General features: G+C 45.5%; 1 protein-coding gene across 5 annotated transcripts in view; it reads right to left on the minus strand.

Annotated features, from left to right (window-relative positions):
* rpap1 (RNA polymerase II associated protein 1) overlaps positions 1-7850 on the minus strand; it is a 115411-nt gene extending 107561 nt beyond the window's left edge. Inside the window, exon 1 of one of the 5 annotated variants that reach the window (XM_072486163.1) lies at positions 7767-7850. Coding sequence is in view for 1 of the 5 variants with exons in the window: in XM_072486159.1 (XP_072342260.1) it covers positions 6021-6180 (160 nt within the window). In the remaining 4 variants the exon portion in view is untranslated. The other 4 variants (XM_072486161.1, XM_072486159.1, XM_072486164.1 and 1 more) reach the window with 4 other exon arrangements.
* Between the last annotated feature and the right edge of the window lie 13557 nt (positions 7851-21407).

Consider the following 21407-nt stretch of genomic DNA (forward strand, 5'->3'; position numbering starts at 1 on the left):
CTGTCCCATCTTGATCTGTTGTTTATCCACGAGCATTTTCCAGTAGGAGATGGTGGCTTGGATTGAGGTTGGGAGAGTGGGAGAAATAAAAACCATGGTTGATTTCCCAGTTCACCCTTAATGATCTGGAACGGAGGGGTTAATAGCAGCCAGAAATCAGGAAACTCAGGAGCGACCATGGATCAGAACAGACACCTTCTAGTCTTCATGGTTCAATTGTTTTACCACTAAATTACTGACATGCAAGATGTATTCCAAAAATAGTCTGGAATTTCAGTCGAGCCTTTTGAGACCTCTGGAACTCAAAAGCAGTTTAGAATCAATGAAGTACTTTTGAAGTGCAATCACAACAATAATGTGGAAAAGGCAGCAGCCAAACTTGTTCACAGCAAGATTCCACAAACAACAATGTGATAATAGCCAGGTAATCTGTTTTAGTGATGTTTGTTGGGGAATTAATATTTGCCAGGATACTCTTGCGCTCTTCTTCAAAGTAAGATGAACTGAGAGGATAGAGCCTGGGTTCAACATCTCATCTGAAAGACGGTACCTCAGACAGCATAGCACTTTCTTGGTATTACACTGCAGAATCAGTCTGGACTATGGGCTCAAGTCTCCGTACCCATGACCTCCTTGACGCAGTGTTAAGAGTGCCAGCACTAAGTCACAGCTGACAGTTTCTTCTTTTCAACTCTTAAAGAGTGCTAAATGTAATAAAGGAACAGGCTGATGGTCCTCCATCTTAACCTTGTTTAATACGGAAATGTTGCAGGACAATGACAATCTGGAAGCAAATATTTTATTTAGGGTGGCACGGTAGCTTAGTGGTTAGCACTGCTGCTTCACAGCCCCAGGGTCCCAGGTTCGATTCCCGGCTTGGGTCACTGCCCGTACAGAGTCTGCACGTTCTCCCCGTGTCTGCGTGGGTTTCCTCCGGGTGCTCCGGTTTCCTCCCACAAGTCCGAAAAGACGTGCTGTTAAGTGAATTGGACATTCTGAATTCTCAGTGTACCCGAACAGGCGCCGGAATGTGGCGAGTCGGGGCTTTTCACAGTAACTTCATTAGTGTTAATGTAAGCCTACTTGTGACAATAAAGATTTTTTTAAAAAATTAAAATCCATGCATCTTGAATCCATTCCACAGGCATCACAACTGCAGACAGTCCACAATGGAATTGACACCCGATGCAAAGCTGGGCTATAAAGGAGCAGTTCCTCACAGCCATCCTATTCTCTCAGCCCTAACCCGTGTCCTGGTCTGCCAACCTTCACCATAGCCCCAACTGGACAGGAATTGATCTTGCAGCCTGCAGGAGTTTGACAACCCGTCTGAAAGGGCCAGCCACAAACCATCCAGTTCAAAGGTTCAGGAATCAACTTAGAAACCCAGCATGGCAAATCTGCAGAAAGGCCAAACCGTACATCGTTCAATTAAAAATTTAGGGCAGTCCATTGGTAAAATACTCACCACTGTCTGACCCATCCCAGACTTTTCATTCTGCTTATACTCTATGAGGAAGTTTTTTTGGCCAATGATTGAATAGGAGAAAAAACTAAGAAAGCAGCTGAGTATGAAGAAACTGTCAGGAGGAAAAAGGCACAATTAGAGGAAGCAATGCACATCAGTGCCTGCCCCTCCCTCACTTCTTTAGGCTTTCCCTCATGCTGTTGGCCCATCCATCCCTCTCCTATTGTGCTTTGCTCTGGTCTAAACATGCCTATTTCAGGTTCTGTTCATACCCCTCCAGCAGGTTGATTTGATATGTCCTCGGTGGGTGGAGAGAGTTAGCATGCTTCTTACTTATTGTGCTAGTTTGCTTCTCATTTTTAGCCCACACCACTGGCTAGCAGCAAAAGATGACCAACTGTGCAAGGCTCTCCCTCTCCATACAACGCCTCTCCATTGTCAAGTCCCTCAGCTATGCCTCCTCACGGTGACTCTAGGAAACTGGGTCCCTCGTGGCCCCAGGCTGAAGTTTCTGACGAACTCAGAGAAAATTTGGCCCTCAGACATGTACCTGCCTCCACCTGCCCACTGGTATGTGGACACATCCTGGCATGCATGATCCAAACTCCCAGCTGCAACTGAATAGCTCTGGGGTAGAGACCAAAGGGGACTATGTCTAAATTGGTCATCTTTCAGGCAATTCCTGCAAACAGGTGAGTATCAAATATAGTACTTTATATTTCTTTGCAGTTTGGGGTGCCTTACTGACCCCTTTAATCACATTTTGGTTTTGATATTTTTAAGCTTAATTTGTGATTCACATTTTGTTTTAGGCAGTTTCCCTTTGAGGGACTGTCCTTATTATTTGTCCCTCAGTTTATTAGATTTAGTTTACTTGGTTGTGCTTGCAACCCAGAGAGGACGTCCCAGTTTTGCTGCAGAGCAAGAACACAACACAGGAGGCAGCAGTTAGGAGTGATGAGCACAACTCAACTAGCACAGGGAACAGGGCCAGTGTCCTACTGGTCAAGCACCACCCATCTCAAGTCAGGCAATCCCCAAGAGGCAGCTGCGATCCATCTGCTTCAATAAGTATTTGGGAGCTTAGAGTCTCTGCACAGCAAGTGTATGGAATTCATCGCACCAGGCAAACAAACAAAAGGGAAGATGCCAACACTTCGATTGGCAAGTCGGAATCTCAGGACCAAGTGCACAGGACTGATAGATGACTTGCAGGACTCAATAATGTCTGTGTAGACGTGCAATTTGATAGGCTGAGCATTGATGTGGCTTCCCTTACAAGAGACCAGGCTCACTGAAAACAGATCACTGAAAGAAAAACATTATATGTTCATCTGGCAGGGGAGGAGTTCAGAGGAAACACATGAGCAAGGTGTCGGCTTCACTGTAAGGGACTCTATGATGATAAACCCTCCACAAATGGTTCAAAATGCGTTTCTCCACCTGCCTCATAACTCAAACAAGACGAGTTAACCTCATGAGTATTTATGCTCCAACATTGCCCTCCCGTACAGAGGTGAAAGATCAGTTGTGTGTGGAGCTTGATATTGCTATCAGCAGAATCTCTAAATCAGAACATCTTCTCCTACTTGGGCCACAGGACATGGTCTTCCTGCCTGGAACATCATAGCCTGGGGTAAATGAATGAGAATGGACAGAGACTTGCGCCAGGCTTAGCCTGATTCAGTTTAAAGTGGTGCATCGGGCACATATGACAAGGGCAAGAACGAGTAGGTTTTTGGGGGTAGAGGACAAGTGCATGAGGTGTTCAGGGAGCCTAGCAAATCATGCCCATATGTTCTGGACATGCCCGGCACTTAGGAATTTTGTAAGGGCTTTGCAAAGGCTATGTCCAAGGTCTTGGACACTCGGGTGAAACCGAGCTGGGGGATAGCGATATTTGGGGTAACGGACGATCCGGGAGTGCAGGAGTCGAAAGAGGCCGGAGTCCTGGCCTTTGCCTCCTTGGTAGCCCGGAGAAGGCTCTTGTTAATGTGGAGGGACGCGAAACCCCCAAGCGTGGAGGCTTGGGTCAATGATATGGCGGCGTTTCTCAGGTTGGAGAAGATACAGTTTGCCTTGCGAGGGTCCTTGCAGGGGTTCTCCAGGCGGTGGCAACAGTTCCTTGACTTTCTCGCGGAGCGTTAGGTGGATGTCAGCAGCAACCCGGGGGAGGGAGGGGATCTCATCTTATTTGTAAGGGGCGGATGCCCTACTTTGCTTTGTTTTTGCTTATTAAATTCTTAGTTGGTTAGAGGGTTAAGTTGTTTTGTTGGCACAGTGTTTTGCCTTCTTTGCATTATATTTTCGATTGTAGCGTTTTGTAAAATATTATGGAAAAATCTTGAATAAAAACATTTTGAAAAATTAAAAGAGAATGGACAGAGACTATTTATGCTTCGCTGCTACAGTGAGCTTTGTGTAACTAACACCTTCTATCAGAACAAATCATGCCACAAGGTGTTCTGCAGACATCAGCTGGATTTGACCATCACCAGGCGTGACTCTCTGCTCTGAACAATGCGGACTGTGATACAGATAATACCCTGGTGTGCATCAGTTTAGGATAAAACATCAAAGAAAAACTCAATTCAAAGCAGAAGTGTTGTCCTCGTATCAAAGTCAACCATACTGCCCACCCAGATAAAACCCATCATTTCCACAACTCAACTCTACAGGCACTCCCTGACATTTCCAGTGTGGAGAAAAGAATGGAACATAGTTCAAGACACCATGGACAATACTGCGCTCTCAACAAATGGGAAGCAGGAGCAGAAAAGTGCTGACTGGTTCAGTACTAACATCACTGTGAGGGAGCCCATCATCGAAGCCAACCAGTTTGCTCTCATTAATTACAAGAAAGATCTGCTGCTCAAAGGAAAGTCCAACAGACTGTCAGGCGGTACGCCAATGACTACAACTTTACTAGAATATCCAGATGTCCTTCGAACGATAGGGGAAAGTCTGAAGCATTCAAAAGGGAAACACATGCATCAGCCATGGCAAGAAAATGGCTCCACTGAAAACAAAACTTGCTATGGGCAAAGCTCCAGGTGCTAATGCTATGCCACCTGAACTCATCAAACATGGGAAACCAGCATTCCAACAGCATCTGCACAAACTTCTGTCTCAGTTGGCGGGAGGAGGCAGTGTCCCAGATTATGCATGATACAAGGATTATGACCCTGTACCAGAACTAGGACGACTGCGGTGATTGCAACAACGATCGAAGCATCTTTCTGTTGAGCATCATGGGAAAAATATTTGCCCATGTTGTCCTTGTCAGATTGTACATCTTGGTGAAACACTTCTATTCTGAATCCTAGTATGGTTTCAGGACTGGAAGATCTACAATCTTCTCAGTCCAGCAGCTGCAAGGGAAATGCCGTGAACAAAGGAGACCACTACGTATTGTCTTCATCGGTCTCACCAAGGCCATGTGGGCAAAGCCAATCATTTTAGCTGCTGAAGAAAATTGTCTGCCCACCGAAAGTGCTCAGTGTGATCTCCTCTATCTACAACAATATGGTGGATGAGATCAGCTATGACGGGACAACATTGGAACCATTGAGGTCCACACTGGGGCCAAACAGTTGTGTTCTGGAACCAACACGCTCTGGAATATTCTTCTGTGTTGTGGCCTTATGCCTTTGGGTCATCTAAACAAACCCTAACTGACAGAACCTATTCAGCCTTGCTCGCCTGAGATCCAAGACAAAAGTGCAATGTCATCATCGGACATTTGTTCTACACCAATCGTGCAAATGGACCGACTCTCTCCTGCCTATGTAGAGTTTGGTTTGATCATCAGCATCAAAAGAAATGTCACAGTCCAGGATGATGTATACTGTCAACTATTAGCATTAACAATGTGACACAGGGATTGTTGATAACTTCACATATCTCAGCTCCATAAACACCAGCAATGTCATTTAATGATGAACTCAACATGCCATCAAAAAAGCTGCAACGATTATATCCAAGCTGAGTAGGAGAATGTGGAACAGCAATCTGACTGAAAACATCAAACTGTGAGTCTACCAAACCTGTGTCGTCCATGACCAAGGACCCGGGTTCGATCCTGGCCCCGGGCCACTGTCTGTGTGGAGTTTGCACATTCTCCCCGTGTCTGCATGGATCTCACCCCCACAACCCAAAAGGATGTGCAGGGTAGGTGAATTGGTCATACTAAATTGCTCCTTAATTGGAAAAAAAGAATTAATAACTCAAAATTTAAGTTTTTTAAAAATCTGTATCTTCAACACATTCCACTGCTGTGGTGCAACCTCAACAAAAAAATGGTAGGCAGGAGAAGCGGCTGAACAGTTTCAGCCTTCGCTGTCACAGGTGTATTCTCGGCATCCCCTGGCAGGACACAGTCACCAAATCAGAGGTCCTGGAGTGTGCTAATCCCATAAGTGTACACTCATTGTTAAGCCAATGACACCTCCACTGGCTCAGCCACATTGATTGGATGGATGGTGGTTGTATACACTTAGACCCTCTGTTTGATAAACCAGTCTCTGGGTCTTGACCTCCTGGATATCCATACCTCTACTCCAAGGACACTGGCAGTGAAATAGAAAGATGGCAGACGTTGACACCGACGACTGGGAGTCTGTCACCGACAGCCTTGACCTCTGGTTGCTGACTGTTTGGAAGGGCGTTGGAAGAGGCAAACGGAAATGAAAAGCTGAACTGGTTGAGAGCATCCAGAAAAATAGAGACCAGTGAATTGTGCACCTTCTCAGCCACTGTCTTCTTCTGCAGCAAATGCATCAGACGGTCATTCTTGAATGGGGTTCCTAACTACCACCAGTTGATGCTTAACAGAGTTGACCGTTGACCACCAGAGCACAAACTATCGTTTTACAAAACAGAAGATTAGCAGGACTATCCCTCACCCCCAAGAACTGAGTTTACTCAACAGACATTGTTATTGCATCTTAAAAGTAAATGCCTGCCCGCCAATCCCCTGTGTGCACCATTCCCTCTCTCCTTCCCTGAAGGGTCTCTGCACCCTGGGTATCTATCCCCCTCTCCGGGTTAGCTTTTCACTGGGAAACATCTCCTCTGATATTTCCCCGTCTCCCTCTCTCCCTGGCCCTCGCTTACTTTCTGACTTCACCGCCTCCTCTTGCAAACCACACCAACAGCCACTTCCGCCCCGCTCGGTGTTACACACAGAAAGTTCCCCTCAGCTTCCTGTCGGTGCCGGCTACCGCAGTGCGGCGGTTAAACCTATCCCCCTGCAACTTCCTTCCGCCCGCTCTCAGCTCCGAACAGCTGCCCAGAGAGCGCGGGAAGAGGCTTAAACACACCGTCTGCTGCTGCTGAACAGAAATAACCTGACAACTCGGGGCTCTTCCTCATTGACACACATAGGCAGCAATGGGCTAACTCTCCAACAGTAAAATAAAAGCAAATTCCTGCGGATGCTGGAAGCTGAAAGAAAAACAAAATATTTGACAATCTCAGCAGGTCTGACAGCATCTGGAACATTGACAAAGAGTCATCCAGACTCGAAACATTAGCTCCCTTCTCTCGCCACAGATGCTGTCAGACCTGCTGAGATTGTTTTGTTATTAAACATTAAAAGTTGGGGTGGATATACTCTCTCTGGGGCCACTCATCCCAAGCTCCAGGTTTAAATAAATATCTCATTAGGGCTCCAGTTAAATGTCCAACATCGCAACAGTGACTGTTTTTCTAAAGTACCTCAGAAGCAGCTAACCCCAGCAATTTTTTTTCCACTTGGAAATTTCGGGAGGGGTTATTTCAGGAGGGATTACCTCCCCCCCCCCCCCCCACTTGCTCCCCCAGCGGCCTCATTCCCCTGCAAACGGAGAAAGAGCTCAGATCAGTTGGTTGTTTCCATCACATTGACACCAGTCAATTAGCAATTTTTTTCCAAAGTAGATCTTGCTTTATGATGGCCATCAATTCAGTCGAGACACTGAGTAGTAGTGAACCGATGCTGTAACAGACTAAAAATGTGCCAACCCGTAGCTCCTCCCGCATTGCAAGACTACCCCAGATCGATGGGCTTCATACCTCCTCAGAGGGGCGGAGCCAACAGCAGCACCAATAACAACATTCCAACAGCAACAACCAATAACAGAACAGCAATAACTAAGTATATACAACAGTGGAGATAATGATAGTACTAGACAGTAGAACAATAGTGAACATGTATACAACAGCCTTACGTAGCCATACGCATCTCACCTCACTTTATTGCGATGTGAATTGGTGGAGGTGGAATTCTGAGAGGGAACGGTGCAGAAAGGAAATTTACCTCAGTTTTCTGCCCGGCAACAAGCCCTCAACCATCTGCACCGGATACACGATGACTGGCCATTTAAAAACAGAAAACGCTGGACAATCTCACCAAGTCTGACAGCATCTGTGGAGAGAGAAAGGAGCCAAGGTTTCAAGTCTGGATGATTCTTTGTCAACGTTACAGAGAACTGGAAAAAGGATGAGATTTATACTGTTGTGGCGGTTGAAGGGTGTGGAACAGTGGGGCTGGATAGAGGCCCAACATTCGATGGAGATTGACGAGGATGTGGATAAAAAGAGAATGTAAAGGCTGGTGATAAGAAGGGTGTTGGTAGTGGCACATTAAGAGATCAATACTTGTTTATGGGATCCTGCTGTTCACAAATTAACCACCGCGTTTACCATCCCAAACAGTGACAGTACCTCCAAAGCAGTTCATTGGCTGTGAACCGCTTTGGGAATAGCCTGAGGATGTGAAAAGCACCATATGAATGGAAGATATTTTCCTATGCTTCCTTAAGAATTAAGGAATAACAAACAATGCAACAACGAGAATTGAAGGACTTTCAAATGAAAGTGCGGACGTTTTTGAGAGTGGCGCTGCATGAGCTCCTCTTTTGCAGTTACGGTGTAGATTTTTTTTTTAAGCCTCTGGGAAATCCCTCTCTGAGGTCAAAAGACAATTAAACAAGATCTGATGACTGGTTCCACATCACTCAATATTCAACCATGGTTCTGTGCAGTACTGAGTGACACCAGAACGCAGCAAGCTCTCTTATGCTGTGTTTCCAACCAATCTACATTGACTGCAAGAGTCAGGATCTTGGTTCCACAGATTAATGGCTCTGCCTGAAAATAAATCCAACCTGACATTTATACTGTGTGTCAACATACCAAAAGGACTGGAATTCATACAGCATCTTACAGGACCTTAGGGCATCCCAAAGAGCGATGTGGCCAATAAAGTACTTCTGTAGTGTAATGACTATTCTAATGTAAGAAACACAGCAAAGTCCCACAAATAGCAATCACAAAGTGACCAGATCATCTTGTTTCAGTGACATGAGTTCAGAGATAAATACCACACAGGAACACGTGTATAAATTCCCCTGCTCTTCTTCAAAGAAAGGTAATCCAGCTCACACATTCAAGGGGAACTAGCAATAGGATCACCACTGGCTGGGCACAAGGAATCCCTGTTCCATCCAAGTCCGCCACATGGCTGAACCGACACCAGAGGTTGAGCTCTCAGGGCAGCACGGTGGCACAGTGAGTTAGACCTGCTGTCTCACAGCGCCGGGGTCCCAGGTTCGATCCCGCTCTGGTTCACTGGCCATGTGGAGTTTGCACATTCTCCCCGTGTTTGCGTGGGTTTTGTCCCCACAACCGAAAGATGTGCAGGCTAGGTGGATTGGCCACGCTAAATTGCCGCTCATTTGTAAAAGATGAATTGGGTGCTCTAAATTTTTTTTAAAAGAAGTTGAGCTCTCAACAGTTTTCTGTTTGGAGTGTCAGGCCAAGGTCATCCATTGTAAAAAATATATATTTAGCTAGGATCAGCTTTTTCATGAATGTATGTATAGGTTTGATGCTGGTGAACTAAAAGATCAGTGTGCTGGAACTTTCATGCATTTCTTAATCTTAAGTCATGATTAAATCCTGAATTAAATTGGGATAAGGGCCAGTCTTTCAGACAGATTGGAGAAGCTACGGTTGTTCTCCTCCAAGAAGAGAAAGTTGAGAGGAGATTTGATAGAAGTGCTGAAAATCATCGGGTCTGGACAGACCCTATGAGTGAAACTTTTCCCATTGACAGGACAGTCGCAAACCAGAGGACAATCTGAAGTCATAAAAACAAAGAAAATGCTGGAGAAACTCAGCAGGTCAGGCAGCGCAAGAACTTTCATACCAATGGTCACTCGACCAGAATCATTCTCCACGAACGCAGCATGACCCGCTGAGATGTTTTTCTTTGGGCGGGATTATCTGGTCATTCACGCTGGTGGTATCTTACCATCCCGCTGACGGCACACATCTGCCATGGGTTTCGCAGCAGCGAGGGGAGTATTCAACGGGAAACCGCGTTGACAACGGTGAGGCCAGAAGATCACCACAGAGCCGGAGGAGGGAGGAAAATCCCACCCTCTGTTTTTATTTCAGATTTCCAGCATTTGTGATGTTTTGCTTTTGTGTATGTGGACAATTTAAAGTGATTGACGTAAGAACCAATGGCAACATGAGGGGGAAACATTTTTATGCAGAAAATGGTCAGGATCTGGAAAGCACAGCCTGAGAGACTGGTGGAGGCTGATTCAATTGGGGCTTTCAAAAGAGAATTGGCTTTCAAAAGAGAGCAAAGAGGAAAAAGAAAGTGTGATGGGGAAAGATAAGGGGAGAGGGGCAAGCTTGGTTCCTCTAGCAGAGAGCTGGCATGGACTATTGGCCCAAATGGCCCCCTTCTGTGGTGTAATCATTCCATACTTCTAACTGACATAACTTAGTGTAGGTCCTTGATGCTCACCAACCTGTTACGATACCCTAGGCAAGTGCACGGTCAATTCCAGCCCCACATGACCTGAAGTCACAACACAAGTGAATTAACCAATAATTCTTAGAAAAGTACCCAAAGTCTTTGGCCCTTGGCTGCCCAATAACTACAGGAACCAGGTTTGTAAGTTTAAACACAATTATATTTATTGATAACAAGAATTGTAATGAAATATGCAGCAAATAAAACTATTTAAATGTTATCTAATTCCCGGCTTTAACTTGCCTTCCACCCTCTACACACACACACACAAGACAGACAAACACAGAGGAGAAGGAAGCAGTAAAAAAATCATAAGTAAAAGGCAAAAAGAGGCTTTGTTTCAGATAATGGTTTTCAGCACCTTACTCCTCTTCAAACTTTGCTTTCAGTTTGAGGTTTTACTCTAGATTCATTCAGGTCTCTGGAGTTTCAGAAATCCAGCACTCACAGCCTTTCTGGAGAGAGAGCAGGTTCTTATCTTTGCTTTCAGCCTGTAATGGTTTCCCTGTAGTTTCATTCATTCAGGTTCTCTGTAGCTTCAGGAATACAGAACTCACAGCCCTTCGGGAGAGGGAGAGAAAGCAGTGTTGCACGATCAATGACCACTAAAGCGAGGTTATAGTCCAACTGAAGGCTTTAATAAGCTAGATGTTTCCCCCAGCAGCTCAGGTACAGAATGAAGGCTGCAGGGGCGGCACGGGCTCTTATACCCCGCCTAGCAGGGCGGAGCTACCACACAGCTTGACCAATAGGAAGCATACAATTTCTACCAATGGTGTTCCAGCATTACCAGGTAACGTAATACCTCTACTACCACAAGCAGGTCCTTGTCCTTCTGTGTCTAATCATAGAATCCCTACAGTGTAGAAGGAGGCCAATCAACCCATCGAGTCTGCACCAACCCTTCAAAAGTGCACTCTGCCCCTGTCCATCTCGCCCTATCCCCATAACTTAATCTGCACATCCCTGTGACGAATGTGATATAAAATAGTTACTTTAGAGATATTAGTTAATGTAATGTAGAGGTAGGCCAGTCTAATTCTGGTGAGTTCACAGACAAAGGATTTCAGACCGCATGGCAAAGCAGGAAGAGGTGTGTCCACCAAAGGAGGAGAAAAGGATGCTGGGTAATAGGGGCCAGAGGAAGGGATTGGAAGTGAGCCAATCAGAATATATCAGCAGGTCAGGAGGGATATAGGATGACCTATGGGCATCGTGTATGTGAAACTTGATGCCATTTGGATGTATCAGTACAGACTCCTTTGTTCCACATCCTCACTTGATTCCAGAAGTCTACGGAGCAGGATGTGCTTCGTGCTCCTGAGAATTGAGGAAAGATTGCAAGCTAAATAAAATAACTAATGCTGTACCTGCAAATCCATCTCGACTTTTATTGAGGCCAGACTGACGGGTAAAGAAACTTGGGATTCAACACCTGGACACTAAGGAGCAATTTATCATGGCCAATCCACCTAACCCACACATCTTTGGACTGTGATAGGAAACTGGAGTACCCTAAGTAAACCCACACAGACACAGGGAGAACGTACAAACTCCACAGTGACCCAAAGCCAAAGTTGAACCGGGTCCCTGATGCTGTGAGGCAGCAGTGCTAGCCACTGTACCACTGTGCTGCCCAGCACTTTGTCTAGGACTGAACTGACCCTCACGTCTCTCAGAACCATCCCACTGAGAATAGATCCAATCACCACCTGTTACCAGGCAGAGTACAGATTTTTGGCCAATTCACTAGCCACCAGCCCATCAATCAAACCAAGCCCCACCTCATCTCTCTCTGGTGCCAAAAAGTCTGAAGCTTTCATTACTTTAATGACATAGATCAAATTACCTCAAAGTAGATAAAAGCAAAATACTGCAGATGCTAGAAATCTGAAATAAAAACAGAAAATGCTGGAAATACTTATCATGTCAGACAGTAACTGTGCAGAGGAAAACAGTGTTAGGCCTTTCAATCTCTTTCCATCAATTCCGTCCTTCCAGAACCTTCTCTTTTTCTGGAATAAACGACCACATGACCACAGCTCCCAAAGCCCACTGTAATGATAGATTGTGAACAGGTTACAATTCCAGTGACTTTTTCTGAGCCTTTTCCAGTATCTCTCTGTCACCTGCCATTCATGGAGTTTAAATCTCGGCACAATGTTCCAGCTGTGGACTAACCAAGACCTTTTAGAAAGGGAGTTTTTATTTAATCACAAATGCATCGTAACACTTAATTTGCTTTTGCAATAGCCTGCCAGCACTGGCCTTGGGCTTGCAGAGATTCAGGTTTTATAATAGATCTTTTTTTCCATTCAGCAAGTTGGAGCTTGAAACCACAGGCCCTTGGATTGTTCCCCAACATCTATGCCATATCAATGGAAGATCTCGAGTATTGTAAACACCTTTCTATGACATTACCATCACTGAGCTCCTCTCTCATCAACATCCTGTAGGTTATCATGGACCAGAAACGTCGATTACCAGCCATATAAATACTGTTGTTTGGGACCGGGTCAGACACTCGGTATTCTGCAGCAAGTAACTCACCTCCTGAGTCCCCAAAGCTTGTCCACTATTTACAAGAAATAAGTCAAGAGTGTGATGGAATAATGTTCACTTGCCTGAGTGAGTACACCTCCAGCAACACTCAAGAGTTCAACACCAGGACAAAGCAGTCTATTTGATTGGCACCCCATCCATCACCTTGAACATTCTTTCCCTCCGGCACCGATACACAGTGGCAGCAGCGTGTACCATATACACTGCAGCAACTCGCCAAGGCTCCTTTGACAGCGCCGCCCAAACCCAGGACCTCAGCCATCTGGAAGGACAATGATATCAGTTATCAGTTGCATGGTGACATCACCGTCTACATGATCCCACCAAGTCAGCCACCATCCTAACTTGTAAATTTATCACCAACCCTTCATCATCAGTGAGCCAAGTGTTATGGTACTGGACTAGACCCCAATTTATATTCAGAAACCGAACAAGAAACCCCAACAATTTTTCAATTTGTAAAACTGTGAGGAAAGGATACTTTGCCCCAGGAGTGATTCCACCGACAAATAAGGATTGTTTATATTAAAACAAACTTCATTATCAGCACAGGATTAAACACATTAACATCACAGAAAATAGCTTTACAATGAATAGTTAAACAAGTCTTAAAATAAAAGGAAACACTTTAACTACTAACTTATATCTTCTCTATCTCCAATTATGCAAAGCCCATTACCAGTCAAAAGCCACTTATAAATAAAGTTAGCAAACATAGGGCAACTTGCTGTACTCTTGTGTCGAGCTTTCCTTCCAGAAAAGGAGAAACCCTTTCAGATACAACCTGGAAATTCTGCTATCCTTGTCAGACTCAAAAAACCCTACAACCAAAACTGCTTGCTACAGATCTGGCTCCTCCCATTGATTAGAACAAACAAAGAAAATTACAGCACAGGAACAGGCCCTTCTGCCCTCCCAGCCTGCGCCGATCCAGATCCTCTATCTAAACCTGTCTTCTATTTTCCAAGGATCTACTTCCCTGTGTTCCCCGCCCGTTCATATATCTGTCTAGATGCATCTTAAATGGTGCTATCGTGCCTGCCTCTACCACCTTGCCATGTTCATGTCTTGCCACGTGAGTTCTCTTTCTTTTCTTTGTTACGGGGGGGTGGGGGGTTTGTTTGTAAGGTGGAAAATATTGTTAGAAAATTCTTAATAAAAACATATTTGTTTAAAAAACCAGACCATTGGGTGCTGAGACCCCCTCCTGAGGCATTATTGGCAGAAAACCAGAGGAAATGGCAAAAGGGCGCAAAGAGAGGTTTTGGGCCCCGTATCTCAGGAAGGATGTGCTGACCTTGGAAAGGGTCCAGAGGAGGTTCACAAGAATGATCCCTGGAATGAACAGCTTGTCGTATGAGGAACGGTTGAGGACTCTGTGTCTGTACTCGTTGGAGTTTAGGAGGATGAGGGGGGATCTCATTGAAACTTACAGGATACTGCGAGGCCTGGATAGAGTGGACATGGAGAAGATGTTTCCACTTGTAGGAAAACTAGAAGCAGAGGACACAATCGCAGACTAAAGGGAAGATCCTTTAAAACAGAGATGAGGAGGAATTTCTTCAGCCAGAGGGTGGTGAATCTGTGGAACTCTTTGCCGCAGAAGGCTGTGGATTGGATTTGTTTATTGTCACATGTACCGAGGTACAGTGAAAAGTATTTTTCTGCGAGCAGCTCAACAGATCATTAAGTACATGAGAAGAAAAGGGAATAAAAGAAAATACATAATAGGGCAACACAATGTATACAATGTAACTACATAAGCACTGGCATCGGATGAAGCATACAGGGTGTAGTGTTAATTAAGTCAGTCCATAAGAGGGCCATTTAGGAGTCTGGTGACAGTGGGGAAGAAGCTGTTTTTGAGTCTGTTCATGCGTGTTCTCAGACTTCTGTATCTCCTGCCCGATGGAAGAAGTTGGAAGAGTGAGTAAGCCGGGTGGGAGGGATCTTTGATTATACTGCCCGCTTTCCCAAGGCAGCGGGAGGTGTAGCTGGAGTCAATGGATGGGAGGCAGGTTCGTGTGATGGACTGGGCGGTGTTCATGACTCTCTGAAGTTTCTTGCGGTCCTGGGCCAAGCAGTTGCCATATCAGGCTGTGATGCAGCCCAATAGGATGTTTTCTATGGTGCATCTGTAAAAGTTGGTAAGAGTCAATGTGGACATGCCGAATTTCCTTAGTTTCCTGAGGACATGTAGGCGCTGTTGTGCTTTCTTGGTGGTAGCGTCGACGTGGGTGGACCTGGACAGATTTTTGGAGATGTGCCCCCCTAGGAATTTGAAACTGCTAACCATCTCCACCTCGGCCCCGTTGATGCTGACAGGGGAGTGTACAGTACTTTGCTTCCTGAAGTCAATTACCAGCTCTTTAGTTTTGTTGGCATTGAGGGAGAGATTGTTGTCACTACACCACTCCACTAGGTTCTCTATCTCTCCCCTGTATTCGGACTCATCGTTATTCGAGATCCGGCCCACTATGGTTGTATCGTCAACAAACCTGTAGATGGAGTTGGAACCAAGTTTTGCCACGCAGTCGTGTGTGTACAGGGAGTAGAGTAGGGGGCTAAGTACGCAGCCTTGCGGGGTGCCGATGTTGAGGACTATTGTGGAGGGGGTGTTGTTGTTCATTCTTACTGATTGTGGTCTGTTGGTCAGAAAATCGAGGATCCAGTTGCAGAGTGGGGAGCCAAGTCCTAGGTTTTGGAGCTTTGATATGAGCTTGGCTGGGATTATGTGCAGGCCAAATCACTGAGTGTCTTTAAAACAGAGATGGATAGGTTTTTGATCAATACGGTGAGCAGGGGTTATGGGAGAAGGCAGGAGAATGGGGATGAGAAAAATATCAGCCATGATTGAATGACGGAGCAGATGCGATGGGCCAAGTGGCCTAATTCTGCTCCTATGTTTTAAGGTCTTATGGTCTAATAAAAACAGGCACCCATGGCATATCAACAGTAAAGACTCCACGCAGAGGCAATCAAGATGGCTGACCAGAGAAGGAAGGAAGAAACAGCGTGCGAGACTCACCTTCGTGACGACAGACCAGAGAGACTCAAGAATCGGACCAACAGTTCAATCAAGCCAACTTTGCAGGTAGTATAACCAGCTTGATTATACCCAGCTCTTCCAATCTCTTTAGCTCTGCTTCAGCCTTCTAGTGCAATGCGTATGGCACTTGTCTGGCTTTGAAGAACTTTGGCTTGACAAATAGCTTGGTTTTTATGCCCCTAATCCACCCCAATTCTTTGTGGAAGACGTCTTCATATCTCTTTCAGACATCATCTCCAACCAGTTGAGTTTAATCTTCTGTAACCAGTCTCTCCCAATGGCTGGGACTATGTCCCTCCATGACAAACAAAGGCATATTTGTCCCCTTCCCGCTGTAGATGCCTGGGGTATTGACTGTTCTGTGAATCTTCAAAACCTCCCCGGTGTTAGTCGAGAGCTTGGTTACTCTTCAAGCTTAAAGACTGTGTTCCTGCACGTCAATATTGAAAAATTTGTTCACCTATTACAGTCACCGATACCCTGGTGCTGATTTCCCTCTTAAGGGGTCTACCATTTACCCTTAAGACAATTTCAATCAGAGTCGTCTGATGAATTCGACTGCATTCAACCGAAGCATTGCATGCTGTTCTTCAGAGCTCATCTCCACTATGATCAGTGGCGCTGTGGACTGCTGCTGCTGCAGTTTTGTTTTTGCATTGGCGTGCTTTGACTAACGTGGCAACATGCTTGAATGTACTCCCTTCGGTTGCATCAGAAACACACAAACTCCTGAACAAGGCAGGTCTCCCGGGGATGGACCCGCACAGCAATAGTAGTCCACCTCCCATTTTGTTTAACATCCTGATTCCTGACTGTTCATATGGGGACTAACGAGCAACAGGTATCTAAAATCAATCCATTTCGCAACTAACTAGTGATTGTCCTCTGACAATAATCCATATGGGGATTAACTAGCAACTGGTCTCTAAAACCAATCCATGTGGCAACTAACTAGTAATTGGTCTCTAATACCAACCCATATGGCAACTAACTAGTAATTGGTCTCTAAAACCAGTCCATGTGGCAACTAACTAGTAATTGGCCCCTAAAACCAATCCATATTGGGACTAACTAGCAACTGGTCTCTAAAACCAATCCATATGGGAACTAACTAGCAACTGGTCTCTAAAACCAATCCATATGGGGACAAACTAGTAATTGGCCCCTAAAACAAATCACTATGGGGACAAACTAGCAACTGGTCACTAAAGCCAATCCATATGGGAACTAACTAGGCACTGAAATCAATCCATATGGAAACTAACTAGCAACTGGTCTCCAAAACCAATCCACATGGAGAATAACCAGTAACTAGTCTCTAAAACCAAACTAACAAGCAACTGATCTCAACATCCAATCCATGTGGGAACTAATTAGTAACTAGTCTATAAAACCTATCCATATGTGGAGTAATGAGCAATTGGTCTCAAAACCAATCCAATTGGGAACTAACTAGTAACTATTGTGTAAAACCAATCTATATATGGAGTAATGAGCAACTGATTTGTTGTTTGTTCGGTTTGTTCTCACTGGAACGAAGGAGGTTGAGGGGCGACCTGATAGAGGTATACAAATTATGAGGGGCATAGACAGAGTGGATAGTCAGAGGCTTTTCCCCAGGGTAGAGGGGTCAATTACTAGGGGGCATAGGTTTAAGGTGAGAGGGGCAAGGTTTAGAGTAGATGTACGAGGCAAGTTTTTTACGCAGAGGGTAGTGGGTGCCTGGAACTCACTACCGGAGGAGGTAGTGGAAGCAGGGACGATAGGGACATTTAAGGGGCATCTTGACAAATATATGAATAGGATGGGAATAGAAGGATACGGACCCAGGAAGCGTAGAAGATTGTAGTTTAGTCGGGCAGTATGGTCGGCACGGGCTTGGAGGGCCGAAGGGCCTGTTCCTGTGCTGTACATTTCTTTGTTCTTTGTTCTTTGTTGATTTCTAAAACCCAATCCATATGGGAAATACCTAGCCACTGGTCCAGAAAACAGAAGCATATGGTAACTAACTTGCAACTAGTCTCTAAAACCAATCCTATGGAGGCTAATTGGAGGAGGAGCAGCACGGTAGCATAGTGGTTAGCACGATTGCTTCACAGCTCCAGGTTCGATTCCCGGCTGGGTCACAGTCTGTGCGGAGTCTGCACGTTCTCCCTGTGTGTGCATGGGTTTCCTCCGGGTGCTCCGGTTTCCTCCCACTGTCCAAAGATGTGCAGGTTAGGTGGATTGGCCATGCTAAATTGCCCTTAGTGTCCAAAATTGCCCTTAGTGTTGGTTGAGTGGGGTTACTGGGTTATGGGGATAGGGTGGTGTGGGCTTGGGTAGGGTGCTCTTTCCAAGAGCCGGTGCAGACTCGATGGGCCGAATGGCCTCCTTCTGCACTGTAAATTCTATGAAATAATTAGCTAATTGTCTCTGAAACTAATCCATATGGGAACTACCTAGTTATCGGTCCAGAAAACCAAATCATATGGGAACTAACAAGCAACTGGTCACTAAATCCAATCCATATGTGGAGTAACTAGCAACTAGTCTCAAATCCCAATCCATATGGGAACTAATTGGCAACTGGTCACTAAAACCAATTCATACGGCAACTAACTAGCAACTGGTCTCTAAAATCAATCCATATGGGGACTAACTAGTAACTGGTCACTAAAACCCATCCACACAGAAATTGTCCCATTGGGCAGACGCAGCATGGGTTCATGAAAGGCAAATCATGTTTGACTAATTTATTCAAATTCTTTGAGGACATTACGAGCGTGGTGGACAACGGGGAACTGGTGGCTGTGTTGTATATGGATTTCCAGAAGACATTCAACAGGGTGCCGCACTAAAGACTGCTGCATAAGATAAAAGCGCATGTCGTTACAGGTAATGATTTAGGACGGATAGAGGATTGGTTAACTGACAGAAAGCAAAGAGTGGGGATAAATGGGTGTGTCTCTGTTTGCCAATCAGTGGATAGTGTTGCGTCTCAGGGCTCAGTGTTGGGTCTGCAATTGTTCAACAATTTACATAGATGATTTGGGGACCAAGTGTAATGTGTCAAAGTTCACAGATGACACGAAGATGAGTGGTAGAGCCAAGTGTGCAGAGGACACTGAAAGTCTGCAGAGGGATATAGATAGTTTAAGTGAGTGGGCAAGGGTCTGGCAGATGGAGTTCAACGTTGATAAATATGAGGTCATCCATTTTGGTAGGAATAACAGCAAAATGGACTATTATTTAAATGGTAAAAAATTGCAGCATGCTGCTATGCAGAGGGACCTGGGTGTCCTTGTGCATGAATCGCAAAATAGTTGGCTTGCAGATGCAGCAAGTAATTAAGAAGGCAAATGGAAAATCAATCCATATGGAGACTAACCAGTAACTGGTCTCTAAAACCAATCCATATGGGAACGAACTAGTAACTGGTCCCTAAAATTAATCCAGATGGGAACTAACTAGCAACTGGTCTCTTAAACCAATCCATATGGGGACTAACTAGCAACTTGTCTCTAAAACCATTCCATATGGAGAATAACCAGTGAATGGTCTCTAAAACCAATCCATATGGGGACTAACTAGCAACTGGTCTCTAAAACCAATCCATATGGGAACTAATTGGCAACTGGTCTCTAAAGTCAATCCATATGGGAACTAACTATCAACTGGTCACTAAAACCAATCCATACGGCAACTAACTAGCAACTGGTCTCTAAAATCAATCCATATGGGGACTAACTAGCAACTGGTTTCTAAAACCAATCCATATGGGAACGAACTAGTAACTGGTCCCTAAAATTAATCCAGATGGGAACTAACTTGCAACTGGTCTCTTAAACCAATCCATATGGGGACTAACTAGCAACTGGTCTCTTAAACCAATCCATATGGGGACTAACTAGCAACTGGCCTTTGATGCCAATCCATATGAAACCAGCAACTCCGCCCATTGGGCCCCACCACCCATAAAAGGAAAACATCCTAAGTCACAGACCGCCATTCTCCAAAAAAACCACCACAAACGGTGGGGGGGGGGGGGGGGGGGGGGGGGGGGATGATATCAGGGAGGGATGATTACTCCTATTCAAGCATACAAACTTATAACTCCCCAAAGTAAAAAAGAACAAGAAAGATAAAAAAAACTTCCAGGAACACACAATAACCATAATCTCCAACCTTTACAGACGCAGCTCCTCCATCTCACACCAACTCTCAGTTCTCCCCCAGTTTATGGTCCCTTATAAAGTTATTGGCCTCGTCTGGTGTTTTAAACTAGTACTCCTGACCTTCAAACATGACCCACAGTTTCGCTGGGTACCGCACCTCAAACCGAATCTTCCTTTGGTACAACAACACCTTGGCCCTGTTGAATCCTGCAGGCCTCTTTGCCAGCTCTGCATCGATATCTTGATATATTCATAGTCTCGCTTCTCCCTGGTCCATCATAGAATCTTTTCCATCTCAATGTATTTGTGCAATTGCACAATCACCACCCGCGGCAGCTCCCCCGCTCTCGGCCTCTGCCTTAGAGACCTGTAGGCCTTGTCAACCTCTGGGCGTTGTCCAGCACCCCCTCCTCCACCAGCCCAGCCAACATCCTCAACACATATTTTGTGATGCTCGTTCCTTCCGCACCTTCTGGCAGCCCCACAATATGCAGCCTGGACCTATTTTCCTGAGACTCCAACCTCACCCTCATTGACCTTTCATAGGTTCCCCAGGACTCCCATCTCCACCTCTAAGAACACAATTCGGTCGTTCTGGTCAGACACCACCATCTCCACCTCTCGTATCTTCGCTCCTTGTGTCTCAAGGCACTTCTCTACATGGTCCATCGATCCTCGCAGGGGTGCTACTGCTCCCTCAATGGCTAACAACCAGTTACCATGCCCCACGTTCCTTTGCTGGTGAAATTCCTCTTTGATGAAGGTCATCAACTGTTCCATCTGGGCCTTTCCACTGGTGACAACCTTTCCCCCTCTGCCATTTTGGCTATTGTTGCTGTGACACTCACTAAGGCTGCCACTGCCTTCCAGGCAGGGGTGGTGACCTTAGTGGAGGAAATCTGCAGGAACGCGGGTATTGGATACTCCACATCTCCTGCACATCATCCAAGAGTTTGGTTCGGGGCCCCTCGGAGAATCTTGGCGTTGGCTTCCAAGCAGCTATACCTCCTTCGACAGGATCTGAAACAAGTGCTGGGGAGGTGTTTGTACGGAGTACCCCACTGATTGTAGAGATTAAGTTGTCGCAGGACAAATGGATCAGCAGCAGGCCACAGTGGTATAATTCACATCTGTTGAAATAATTTTGTTTGAGAGGCTCAATGTTCCATGAGATTTCCCAATGGTTTCCTTACCGGAACTGACACAAAAAGTATGGTAAGATTCCACCCTTCCATCTCGGATGGGAATGGGCGAGGCGGAGCCTGAGGGTGGTGATAGTGGACACTAGAGGTGTAAGCCTCCGGCGAGAAATGTGACATGGAATGTCTGCAGACGGTCAAGAGGTCCCGGCTTTCGCGT

This window comes from Scyliorhinus torazame, chromosome 2 (assembly GCF_047496885.1).
Source record: "Scyliorhinus torazame isolate Kashiwa2021f chromosome 2, sScyTor2.1, whole genome shotgun sequence".
Taxonomy (NCBI): domain Eukaryota; kingdom Metazoa; phylum Chordata; class Chondrichthyes; order Carcharhiniformes; family Scyliorhinidae; genus Scyliorhinus; species Scyliorhinus torazame.